This window comes from Procambarus clarkii, chromosome 22, assembly GCF_040958095.1.
Source record: "Procambarus clarkii isolate CNS0578487 chromosome 22, FALCON_Pclarkii_2.0, whole genome shotgun sequence".
Taxonomy (NCBI): Eukaryota; Metazoa; Arthropoda; class Malacostraca; order Decapoda; family Cambaridae; genus Procambarus; species Procambarus clarkii.
Genome location: NC_091171.1, coordinates 29968677 through 29982616, shown reverse-complemented (window position 1 = coordinate 29982616; position 13940 = coordinate 29968677). Strand labels below are relative to the sequence as shown.

Genomic DNA, 13940 nt, shown 5'->3' with positions numbered 1-13940 from the left:
CCCAAGTGGTTGGGTACCATTCCTTTCTCCAAAGTCCCATCCCAAATCCTTATCCTGACCGCTTCCCAGTGCTATATAGTCGTAATGGCTTGGCGCTTTCACCCTGATAGTTCCCTTCCCTCCACCCCTGACATACGAGCAGGCGACGTTGACGTAACATTGATTTAACGTTGATTCTACGTTCATTTAACGTTAATTTAGGGTTGATCATAAGGAGATTCAGCATTGATCCTACAATAATCTAGTGTTGATCCTGTGTTCATTTATACTTCTTCATTTGTATACTCTGGACACTCCTCTTGTTCACTCACCAGAGGAGTGAGAACAATTTGATCATGCGTTGATTAACGTCTATACCATGGTGTTTTAACGTCGATTCTACGTTGAGTTAGTGTTGATTCTAAGATGATTTGACGTTGATTATACGTTGATTTAATGTTGATTCCAATTTCGTTGGGACTTACGTCATCTCAGTCTCACTGTTTCTATTGGTTTGGTTCGATATTTGGCTGGCGCTTCTTGACCTTCACCTGCCGTTGAAGTTCCATGCTTAATGCACAAACTTGCTTATACACCACAAGTTTGAAGTATAGAACTTTAGTCACTCACACCCACCAGGGGACTCGAACACTGGCATCAAGATTGCAGGTACGCACTTGTATCCACTACACCATACTTTAGAGCCCTAAGAGGTGGGAATTCCCACCTCTTTCTGTGCATTAGGCATGGACACCAAGTTCGCCCATATAACAGGGCTTGATGAAAAACGCAAGAGATCCCTCACTGTCTCATTGCCTGGAGAGGATGGGATATCTGGTTGGTTAAATACCACGGAATTCCCACCTTTTAGAGATCTGAAGTATGGTGTAGTGGATACAAGTGCGTACCTGCCATCTTGATGGCCAGTGTTCGAGTCCCCTGGTGGGTGTGAGTGTCTAAAGTTCTATACTTCAAACTTGTGGTTTATAAGAAAGTCTGTGCATGCATATATATATATATATATATATATATATATATATATATATATATATATATATATATATATATATATATATATATATATAATATATATATGACTGAAAACTCACACCCCTGAAGTGACTCGAACCCATACTCCCAGGAGCAACACAACTGGTAACTACAGGACGCCTTAATCTGCTTGACCATCACGACCGGACATAAGGAAGTGATAGCCAAAGCTATTTGAACTACTTCCCCGACGGCACTCGGGTAGTAATCTTGGGCATAGCATTTTATCAAATCACCTCATTCTTTGGGGCACACGTAAGGAACACAAATGCGAATAAGCCTGAATGGCCCCCAGGACTATATGCGACTGAAAACTCACACCCCTGAAGTGACGCGAACCCATACTCCCAGGAGCAATGCAACTCGTAACTACAGGGCGCCTTAATCCGCTTGACCATCACGACCAGACATAAGGAAGTGATAGCCGAAGCTATTTGAACCACTTCCCTGCCGGCACTCGGATAGTAATCTTGGGCATAGCATTTTATCAAATCACCTCATTCTTTGAGGCACACGTAAGGAACACAAATGCGATCAAGCCTGAATGGATGAGGTGATTCAAATCACCTCAAAAAATGAGGTGATTTGATAAAATGCTATGCCCAAGATTACTATTTGAGTGCCGGCGGGGAAGTGGTTCAAATAGCTTCAGCTATCACTTCCTTATGTTCGGTCGTGATGGTCAAGAAGATTAAGGCGTCCTGTAGTTACCAGTTGAGTTGCTCCTGGGAGTATGGGTTCGAGTCACTTCACGGGTGTGAGTTTTCAGTCGTATATAGTCCTGGGGACCATTCAGGCTTGTTCGCATATATATATATATATATATATATATATATATATATATATATATATATATATATATATATATATATATATATATATATAACTTGTTATTTTCAGCCTTAGGTCATGGGAGCATTAGGTTTAGTTGTTAGGTTAGCTTCAGTTAGGTTAGGTTCCCCGCTCTATTGTTAAATGCTAATCACGAAAGCGACGTGATCTCTAGGCTTTCAGAGTCCCCGTAAGATGTACAAGAGCTGTGTTTATGTGCCACCTACGAATTGATTTTTAAAGCTCCTACTGTCGTTTGGATTGCTATCTAAATGTCTACGCATTAAGCGATTTTCCAGCCTAACCTGATCCTCCACGTTACCGAAAATGGTAGATAAACAAAAACCTACTCATGGACCGAGTTCACGAGTAGTTCTTTCTAACGTCCCTGTGGCTCATATGGGTACAGGGACGTTAGAAAGAACTTTTTCAGTGTCAGAGTAGTTAACAGATGAAATGTATTAGGCAGTAATGTGGTGGAGGCTGACTCCATACAGTTTTAAATGTAAATATGATAGAGCCCAGTAGGCTCAGCTGTACACCAGCTGATTGACGGTTGAGAGGCGGGACCAAAGAGCCAAAGCTCAACCCCCGCAAGCACAACCAGGTGAGTACCAGGTTTTAGTGTATTGTGGTATTGTGTTATCAGGACAATGCAAACGTCACATGGCTGGCAGATAAGCCTTATCACAGGTCTCCCAGCTTCACTACCGAGCAGACACAGAGCCACCTACACTTGTGTTACCTTGTGGCTGGCGTGGAGGTCTTCTTTTAGCAGGATCACTTGTGTCTTGACCTATGCAGGGTCTTGCAAGGTGAGCATTATAGACTACATTGTTTGCAAGAAGATATGTCATTTTTTATGCTTTATATGTTGTTATTTGGAGCAGTTTTGTAAACGCTCCGTTGCTTGGGATATAGAGAAGTGGGGTACACCCTGGGGGTATATATCACTGGGGGAGCATTTTGTAAATATTAGTAACGTCGTGTCATTCTACGTCGTGTTACTTTACGTCGTGTTACTCTACGTCGTGTCATTCTACGTCGTGTTACTTTACGTCGTGGCACTCTACGTTGTGTCATTTTACGTCGTGTCACTCTACGTCGTGTCACTACGTCGTGTAACTTTTCGTCGTGTTACTTTACGTCGTGTCACTCTACGTCGTGTCACTCTACGTTGTGTCATTTTACGTCGTGTCACTCTACGTCGTGTCACTTTACGTTGTGTTGCTCTACGTCGTGTCACTCTACGTCGTGTCACTCTACGTCGTGTCACTCTTAGGTCGTGTCGTTCTACGTCGTGGCACTCTACGTCGTGTCACTCTACGTCGCGTCACGTAGAATTAATGTACACAACAGCTGCTACAATATTGGAACATAGTAACATGAGAATTATAACACATGGGTTACAATGTAAAAATCATACTAAATAATTAGCCTCCATTATGTAAAGTATGCGGGTATATAGTAATATACACATATACAGACACATACACATTGATCTATGAGTGGCTCCGGGGACCTGTCCTCGGACCTACTATGTCGCTTTTATGGATTCGACTAATCCGTTAAAAATGCGACGTGTTAGTAAAAATTAGGGCTTCGTAAACCTGCCGTTTTCTCTGCATTGGCCTCGAACGTCTCTGGTTCATTTTTTACGTTGTTGCAAATCAAGAGAACAGCTGGGTCATCTCAGATGTCCAAGCTGAGATCTTGGACACTGGGAGTCCTAGATCAATTGTATATTATAAATATTTGCCAAAAGACTGGCAGTGTTACATTAGGCTTCGTTACATTTGAAAAACGTCATCAAACGCTGAATTTGGCCTTATCTTATCCAGCTTTTCATGTTATCAGATATTTTTAAGTACAATTAACTTGTCACAGTAAACCCCAACACTATGACACAGGTAGGCATTTTCTGAGATAAATGTATTCACATTTTGGTTCTCATTACCGGGACTCGGGCAGCCTGTTCATTTTATCGAGGTCCTCCTAAGCCAACTACTGACCTTCCACAGGACTCAACCAGCGACAGTTGTCTAACTCCCGGGTTGCTATTTACTTCTAGGTGAACAGAAGCATAAGGTGTAAAGTTCTCCTAACATTATTGAGCTTCCACGGGATGCAACCCACAATAATTACCTATCTCCTATGCACCCTTACATGTAAAGAAACGTGCCCAACCGTCTCCTCCTGTGCAGGAATCGAAATTGGAACCTCCAGATTAAGAGGTGACTGCATAGACCAATACGCTACGGGTCACCCATTACGGACACCTTGCCAGATGCCATATTCAAAATCTGTTCCATGGAAATCACAATAATGGTCCTAAATGGATCGAATCGTCGTCGTTTCTTAATTTTCTGATGCGTGGTTGGTCATCACGACCGACTTCTACACGAACAGATCTGGCAATGCTGGCAAGGCATCCTATCTGGCCGGGTCTGGCGAGGTAGCATCAAGGTCTCTCTTCTTAGTGGCTTTCGTGCCGTGGGAGGTTCAGATTTCATGAGAGGGACTGCATTAAACAAGGGACAAATAGTCTTTGTCTTGGCGGCCTGTGACAGAGTCTGAGGCACTACACTTCTCATCCATCATACACAGCCCTTCTTAACCTCTCTACCGTCTCACTCTGAAAAGTATTCTCTCTCCAGATCATGTCTTCAGAGGCTTGGACTTAGGTTCACTAAGCTATGCCTTCTTAAAAGATTGTCATGAAGGCTCATGACAATCTTTTCATGACATGAAAAGGCTTCTTAAAAGATTGTCATACGTCAGGCTGCGAGCAGCCGCGTCCAACAGCCTTTTATGATCAGTCCGGCAACCAGGAGGCCTGGTCGACGACCAGGCCGCGGAGACGCTAAGCCCCGGAAGCACCTCAAGGTAAGGTAAAGCTCTAGAAGACCACTGCAAGATTCAGTAAGGTGTTCTTACACAGTTATTAGCAATTTTGATCTGGATCTCGATAGCTGTCACTAGTGTTTTCGTTTACCTCCATCAAACAAAAGATAACGTTGGTCATCTTATCGTTTAGCCAATTACGTTGCCGGATCAGATGGAGAACTGACCAATCACATGCATTTGTCTGGAGACCGGTGTTGTTATGGTAGCCTCGAAGTGTCCAGACACCGGCGATGCGTAGCTTTGCTTAAAGATTATGAGGTCATAAGGACATTTATACCTGTTTATATGTCTGTTTTGTAAATGGCATTCAAAAGGTTAAACATTATTAACAAAACTAATTACAGAATTTATCTGAGTATGTGTGGAGTTCAGCACTTAGAGGGCAGGGGACAGGCAGCATCATCCGCCACATAGTTTCGTTCTGTTTCATTATAAAATGAGTTATTTTCGAAGTAAATTTATGATTATTCACGTTCCACATTCAGTACCAACATTGTAGTAAACAAATATGTTATATTTCTTCTTTACTTACGTAATTCTAAGAGGCTTTGAGTAGCTTTGGATATGCACCACAAGGCACCCTCATTAAAACCTCTATATCATTGCTCTCAGGTAAGTTATATTTACCCTATAATGGATTCATAATAACTCGGTCTTCCTGATGGTATATGAATCTCTAATAATTTTTAGGGCATTTCTGTCAATAACAGATTAATCAATGTATGTGTCGCGTTCGGCGCTCGGAGGGCGTAGAGACTGGTTGCTGGTTGAAAATATTGTATATATTCGTATATATATACTTTTCCTAAGGTATATATAGCCTTATATATATACCCTAAGTGAAGGTCTTACATATTTTTTTATATATTTGTTTTTTCTTAAACTCTGTATATTTTAGCAGTAAAGGATTTAAAATGTAGCTTGTATTTCCGTCTTTTTTGAGACATAAAACATACAAGTTTTTAACGTATTTGGAACATAAAACGCAATTATAACTACAATGAATATTTAATGATTATGTATTAAGCTTTATAACTTCTTTAGTGGCATATACAATATAAAACTTATGTACCTACTAATTAACCACTGTAACATGTTCTAATGTTTATTGTACTGTAGAAATAATAATAATAATAATATTTATTACTGATGACTAAACCACACACAGGAACATGAGGAGACGACGACTTTTTGGTCCATCCGGGACCATTAAGAAGTCGATTGTGAACAAGGGACAAAATAATGGTCCAATTTGATAATGGTCCAGGACGGACCATAGCGTCGTCGTCTCATCTTCTGGTGTGTGATTTAGTCATCATATATTCAACCACGTTATTGTGACTCATCGTCTGCAATAGTTATTATTATTATTATTATTATTTTTATTATTATTATTATTATTATTATTATTATTATTATTACCTTTACAAATATTATCCTTAATAAATTAATAATTCAGGCTTCCCAGTCTTTACAATAGTGTCAAGGTATAAATATTATTGGCAAATGCAGGATCTATGAAATGCATTAATTACTTTAATGCATTTGAAGTCAATTACTACATGTATTATATCACATTAAAATCTGCACTTTACTCCAATTTATTGGCCTAGGTGAGGTGAGGTAAGGATTAACTCATTATTATTTAGTATTTTATATTTTTAAACATATTTTATAGGTGAGCGATTTCAAAGTATAAATGCAACAAATATTTAATAAGTTCGGTTAGACTTGTTTTCCTGCATAAAACTCAATGGCTAGACTTCAAAATTTGATTTGACATGAATTATTTAATATTTAGGCCTATAATTTCTAAAATAATTGACAACCTCATGAGTGAACTACCTTGTGTAGTAAAAATTAATGTTAATAAAAACACATGTTAAGTAGTTTCTACTTAGTTAAAAGTTTGTCATATATCATACTGTCAAGTTATTTATTTCTTTTTTAAAAATACAAATTAAGGACACAAGTACACAAACAACATTAGAGATTGAGGAAGGATTATTCTGGGCGCCGACGGAATACGCAATCATTAGCTACTTAAACATTTAATGTTCACTAGTGTTTATTTACTTAATTACTGCTGCCATAATATCTTGTTTTGCTAATTGTTATTTGTCTTTTCATAAAATACCTGTTAATTTATAGTTACAGACACACAAGGGATTTATAATAACCATAACAAACTTGCAGGATTTTAGTGGAGAAATATATCGAGTTGAGGAGAAAACACAACTAATGAACGTTAAGCAACTAACGTTAAGCCGAGAGAGCTCCCGTGAAATAATGTTTTTAGGAAGAAATGTGTTCATAATTAGTTTGGTGAATAATGACGGAAACTGTCAAGAAGGCGAAACGTTTCCTAAGAACTTTCATAATCGCTTCATGAATCTGGCTCTGGACGAACAGATAACAAAAAGGTTTATCTACCTAGTCTCAGTTCCCCAATATCACCCGTACACCCGCGAGTGCGAAGGTTAAGAGCAATCTGGGGACACCCAACGTTAATGAGGTCGGACTGGAATTGGTAGTTGTGCTGACCATTCGTGTTCTAATTGCAGGGATTTCCATACAACTGTGAGAATGGGTTAGGTTCGGGTTAACGCTCACAATCTATACAACCTTTCCAGATGTTGGTGACAATGTGGTGTTGGGCGGCGAGGCTGCTGCTGGTGCTGTTGCCGATGGCTCCACCTCTGCTGCGTCTTGATGACCACCTCATACTGCGTTACTACGCCGCCGTCATGAGAGTGGTGCGTCCAGTTCTTGTGCACGTCTTACATCTCTTAACTAAGAAGAAGAATCTCAAGCAGCTCCTCTTTGAACTTCCACTATATTCTAAGACAAAATACAGAAATCACTTCGATCGCGAACAAAGGCAGCAGCTGGATGATAATGTCTCAAGTGAGAACTATGACATAACTTTACTGTTCACTTTGCTCCAGAAGGTAGGTGGTTTGGCAGAAGAAAACAATGCCAAATGGTCGACGCAGGGGACATTGGAGAACAAATTAAGAAAACTTAAAAATCATCGAAATATCTTAGCTCATGAAGAACTATCATTGACTCCTGAGAAACTGCAGAACATTTTATCCAACATTGAAGAGCTTTGCCGTGAGGTGCTTGTGTTAGCTGGCCTCAGATGCCGAAGCCTTGTGAGTGAGAAAGTAAAGGTAATGGAGGAGGGTCTGAGTGAGGTACTAACAGGAGGTGTTGACCTGTGGGAACCATACAAGGAGGCACTCCACAACCTGCAACAAGAGCAGTGCAACATCTTAGTAAGGGAAGGGAAGAAAGAGATCAAGGAACTAGCTAAGAACCTTCGCATTCTTAACCCGTTTGTGTGGTTGATGGAAGATAACTTTGCTCACTTGGATGTGAACCAAATATTTACAGATTTAGATATTGAAGGTCAAGGGCAGGTAGACACCAAAGATTTTTTTACCAATCCTCTTCCTACTGGGAAGTATCCGGATGTTCTGATAACTCACGGGTCACCTGGGATTGGCAAGACGAGTTTAACAAGATATTTTATCCATGATTGGCTCTCAGTCTCTCCTTCTATTAATGGGATTGATGAGTTTGACATAGTGTTGCCAGTAGAGTTAAGACATGTAACAAGTAAAGACACCCGAGCGTTGCTCTGTGACGAAGTCCTTCGTAACGCTTGTCATCACCTGAAGTCCAGTGATATCATCCCGACACTGAGGGAGGTGTCTACTCTCTGGTTGCTGGATGGTTATGACGAGGCTACTAAGAAAACAAAACGACTAGTTAAGGAAATACTAAAGAAATTCCACAATTCAAAATTCATGATTACCACTCGTACTGATTGTGTTCATGAACTTCAGATGTTAGTTAGTGAGCTTCATCGTAGTCAAGGAGTGTACCAATTAAGAGGCTTGACCCCAGACAAGTGGACTTCTTATGCCACAAAATTGTTTTCCGTGTCATTTCAAGATGATATTAATGGTCGCAGGGACTCTTGCAGGAGATTTTTACAGTTCATGAAAGAGAAAGAGGAAGATATGTGGGAGATCTTTAGTGTACCATTGTTTGTGGTTGTTCTTGTGGTGCTGTGGCTGGAGAAGCCTTCTGACGTCACCGAGGCTACCACAGTCACCAGACTCTACCACATCCTCATCAACCACATTATCAATAGGATGACCAGACGCCTCCAACTGTCACCTTTAAGTCTCAGTGAAAGCCAACTTCGAGACAAGATAAACAGTTTTCTTAATTTACTTGGTAATATATTCTGGGAAAACTCTCAAAGGTATAAATACGTCCTTTTTGATTATCAAATTAAAGAAATAGAGAAACTGTGTGAGAAGTCTGGGCTGCCGTTCAAGGAATGCATGTCACCGTTCTTCCTGGTGATAGTGAAGCCATCAATCACTGGGACACAAGAAGAGTATTACCCTCTCCACAGGACGGTGCAAGAGTTCCTTGCTGCTCGAGCATTCTGTGACGCCATGATAACCCAGGCTTCTGACGTCCTCACCATCGCTGCTCACTGGATGGTAGAGCACAGGGAAAATTTTACTAAATATTTTCCCAATGAAAAAGAAGTTCATGGAAAAGATAATAATAAGAGAGATTTTGTTATGAATAAGCTCTGTGAGGGAAGCAATAATATGTTTGATAATTATGACTTTGTGGGAGAATGTATATTTTCTTTAAATTGCTTTTGTTCTATATATGAACCGAGCCTAAGTGCACATTTTGGTGATCCTGGTGAGAGAGAGAGATATTTTTGTTACCAGTATTTCACATTTTGTGTATCAGGAATAACAGGAAGCTTGATCATACCATTTATTTGTGGCATCCTCAAATTAAATAATGAATTAACTCAAAAAAGGGCAGAACAAATAATTTATGTTGTTATATGTGGTGAAGATAAGATTAGAAACTATGTTCTTTGGTTACGTCTTTTGGATGAAACTTATAGAGATTCTGTGTTCCTTAAGGAGTTAACATCCCAAATATCTCCTTATCAATGGAATCCCACACCAAACGAGCTGCCAGAGGTAGGACAACTTTTACAGTTCGTAACCCCGGAGTCGCTGCTCGTTCATCTTTGTGAATTATCTGAATGCACCGATAATAATTTCATTGAAGGACTTCGTATACTTTCCAGATTTCCAATTAGAATCTCCCTTGATTTAGGAAATGGGATGAACAAAGTTACAAAAAGTTCCCTCACATTTACTGAGAAGTGCTTGTCACTCCTGCTGGCATCAGGGACCTCGTGTCGACTAATTGCTCTCGGTGTTCCCCTCAACAAGCAAAGTTTAAGTATGCTGTGTCATGCTCGACACCTTGAAGATCTGTGTGTAAGAGTCGACACTCTGGAAGATTTGCAAACTTTAGCTCAAATTACAAACAATTTACAAAACCTTACAAATCTGTGTGTCTTCATGAATTTTGTTTTCTCAAATATTAGTTACAAAGTGCTCCCAACATTTAACATTAAACAACATACAGGAGCAAATCTTAGTTTTGCACAAGTTCCCAAAAAACCATTCAAAGGAATTGTTTCTTTCTTTGGTAAATTATATTTGAAGCCTCACAAGTGCACCCCACCCAAGGTTACAAGCCATAAACAAATACACAGATTTGTTAATGTCCGTAAAGGAGGAAAAATGAGTTACTTGTGCAAACCAACATTACCAGCGCTTCCTTATCCCATCCAACTTGAGGGACTGAAAACAAGTGGGATTTATGAGTTCTGTCGAACGATGTGGAACTTGCCGTCTGTTCACTGCCATTCTCGATGTGATGAACGATTTGATCCAGTCCTGTGCTGGGACAAGTGCAGGCACATACTTCTACATATAATATTCAGGGTGTCACAACCAACGAAACACCAGTGGTTCCATTGCCACAGAGCAATTAGATATCATCAGTCATGCTTTAAGAGGTTAAGATCGTTTTACAACATTTTGTGGATGATAATTGTTGAAAACTTTAAGCCAGGCAAGCTAACATACACAAAATCATATGATCCAATCATCAAAGTGTTCTGTTATAATATTCAGGATCAGCAATTATTGAACAATGTGTGGATTAAGTTAAATATTTTATCGCTTAAAGTGTGTGAACTTCTGATGTATGAACACAAGATTTGTATCCAACAGCATCGCAAACTTCTGACACACGTGAGAGAACCTTCAATTCCTGTCTCCCCAGTTCAACTTGCATTCATTGATCCATTCACTATAGACGCAACAACATTCAGATCTATGGTGCAGAAACTCTGTCCAACTCCCTTTATGATTTATGCATTAAACATGTCAAGGAATTCGAGTGATACAGACGTGGCTCATCGTGTATTACATCTTTGTCAGTCATTCCCAAGTATAAAAAGTGTAGCAATCAGGAATTATATGCCTATGGGTGGTTCGGATCTAAAAATTGTGGAAATAATTGAAAAAAGTGCACCATATTTTATATATAGTTTTTTTGATAGTTGATAAACTAGCTTCTATATACAATTTTATATAAGCGGATCCTTTTATGTGATCTACTCCCAGAATTTCATGTGTAATATATTTAATTACAATAACATAATTATGTCGCCTTCTCGGATGCCAGAAAATAAATAACAGTCATTGAGCCCAAAAAATAATTGACAATGGAATAACGTTGCGTCGACTCATCATCAACGTTACTTTGACGTCATTTAATTGCAGATACTTAGCAGTCAGTGGGCAAAACATGCACTAGTTACGTTGAATGAACGTCGTTTGTTCAACATGTGCCCAGAGTTAGACTTCCCAGAAGACACGAGACATAGACACAACGTTATTTTGAATACATTTACGCCAATTCAAAGTTATAAAACGTAATAACCTAAAAAACGTTGTATTTAAGTTATGTGTTTGCTGGGGGATCTTCAAGGAGCGTCTATGGTCACTACAACAGACAGCCGATCCATATATTGTCTTCACAGTAAAGATCTAAATTGATATTTAAACCTTCATGAAGAAAGAAGACAGAGGAAACGAAAGAGGGATGGAGAGTACGTGTGTGTGGTAAAAAAAAAATGAAAGAAATACCTTAGAAAACGGAGCGTAGAAGAAGTAAAGAAGAGGAAGAAGAAAAAGAGAAATATTTACACCTTCCCGTTAACTTTTCCCTCTGATCCTCCAGGGGATATAGGCACCATTGTGACCTGAAATGTCTACAACGGGGAAAACCTTACCCAGTAACTGCTATCTAAAGTTAGTTGGCAATTATTTTAAGTCCGGAGAGAATTTACAATACTGCAAGGAACCACTGGCCAAGTTTCCTCTTGTGCAGTCGGTTTGTTTACAAATATAAACTAATACAAATACACATGATAAAAGATTTAAAGCAAAAACTTTAAATTTGATATGATGCTATTGGTTTCCAAATAATAAGCTTCCAAGCAATATTTAACTTTATTAATCATTTAAATAAGAACAGCTTGAGAAGTCATCTAGGGATTATTCAGGTTTTCAGCTGACCCATCTTAGCGATCGATATTCGTACTGTGCTTTAGCTTAAATATACAAGTAGGAAGTAGAAAGGCCGCCTCCCTGCTGGGAAAGGTCAAGTTAATTCTGTACATTCTGTACCGATTTAAAATTGTGTTTGCTTTTGTTTTTAACTTATTATTAAATGAATTCGCTTTCTTTCCTTTTATACCATGAATACAGTATGCTAATTTGTCAGCATTCATTAACTATCATATTGAATTTGATTATTGATTTATATATTCAATTTATGTCATGTAACGTGTTGCAGGCTGTAGTGTTGACAACAATGTATTATAATTATTGAAGGTTTGTTAAGAGAATAATTGATTCAAATTAAGTAGGTGAAAACTAGAATGTGTTTGAACCGTTTTTCTTTATCTTGTATATTGTAATAAACTCTTTATGCCTACCTTTGCCATTTTTCCTCCATGTGAAGATGAAATTAAAAAAAAATTATACTTATATAAGCGTATAATTATACTTATAGTAAGGGAGGCGAAGTTCAGCTTGTTTCGGGCGCCAGCACCCATAGAGCTGGCCCCAATTTATTCATATGGGACCTCATACCCATCCTGTAAGTTGAAGTGGACCCCATACCCATCATGTGAGTTGTAGTGGACCCCATACCCATCCTGTAAGTTGTAGTGGACCCCCATACCCATCATGTGAGTTGAAGTGGACCCCATACCCATCATGTGAGTTGTAGTGGACCCCATACCCATCATGTGAGTTGTATTGGAACCCATACCCGTCATGTGAGTTGTAGTGGACCCCATACCCATCCTGTGAAATATAATGGACCCCATACCCATCCTGTGAGTTATAGTGGACCCCATACCCATCGTGTGAATTAAAGTAGACCCCATAACCATCGTAAGAATGTTAGTGGACCCATGGGCATCCTGCGAGTAGTAACAGACACAAACCCATTGTGTAGGTGGATCTGGAAAGGGTTATCGAGGTACATAATGGCTCGGGAACATTTAGCTAAGGAAGTTAGTGTTGATAAACTAGTTACACAGTGTAAGATAAATAACAATAATGGGTTTAAGAACTGGGCCACGATAGCCTCCTAGCTAAGAATTTAATATTTATGCTGATACAGACCTGGACTAGGTATAATAAAGCATTTAGACAACGAATTACGAAACCTGTACATCTTTTTTTAATCATGACAGCTTTTTCTACACTTATTAAATAATTTACGAGCTTAGAAACTTCACAACCCAAGGTTATTATTGTTATAAACAACCGCGTAGTGCTTCGGGGCTCACAAACCGTTCAATAGATGTAAACAAAGGCGCCATGATTAAGGAAAGATGTACTGGTGGTGTAAATGGTTAATGACTCCCGGTCCTGACCACACGAAGCCAAGCTGGACGGTACCTCCTCTGGGCTGTGTTTGCTATTGTTGATCTGTACAGGTAAGTGTGTTTCAGCAGCTTGGCAGACTCTGCCTCCCGTTGGCTGTGTACATTTCGGAATGCAGAAAAACGTCACAATAACGTGGGTGTAACAAATACCCTGTCTCCTCCCCTCCCTTCCACCCCCCCGCGTGCCGACCTGCAGGAAGCGAGACCGTCGCTCTACTGTCCATCCCAAGTGGTTGGGTACCATTCCTTTCTCCAAAGTCCCATCCCAAATCCTTATCCTGACCGCTTCCCA

General features: G+C 39.5%; 1 protein-coding gene across 1 annotated transcript; it reads left to right on the top strand.

Annotated features, from left to right (window-relative positions):
• The first annotated feature begins 2501 nt into the window (after positions 1–2501).
• On the top strand, positions 2502–12684 carry LOC123758444 (uncharacterized). Its single transcript, XM_069328774.1, has 2 exons — positions 2502–2675; positions 7401–12684. Exons 1-2 carry the CDS (start codon positions 2514–2516, stop codon positions 11244–11246), a joined length of 4008 nt encoding a protein of 1335 aa, XP_069184875.1. The 5' UTR covers positions 2502–2513; the 3' UTR covers positions 11247–12684.
• Positions 12685–13940: the final 1256 nt, after the last annotated feature.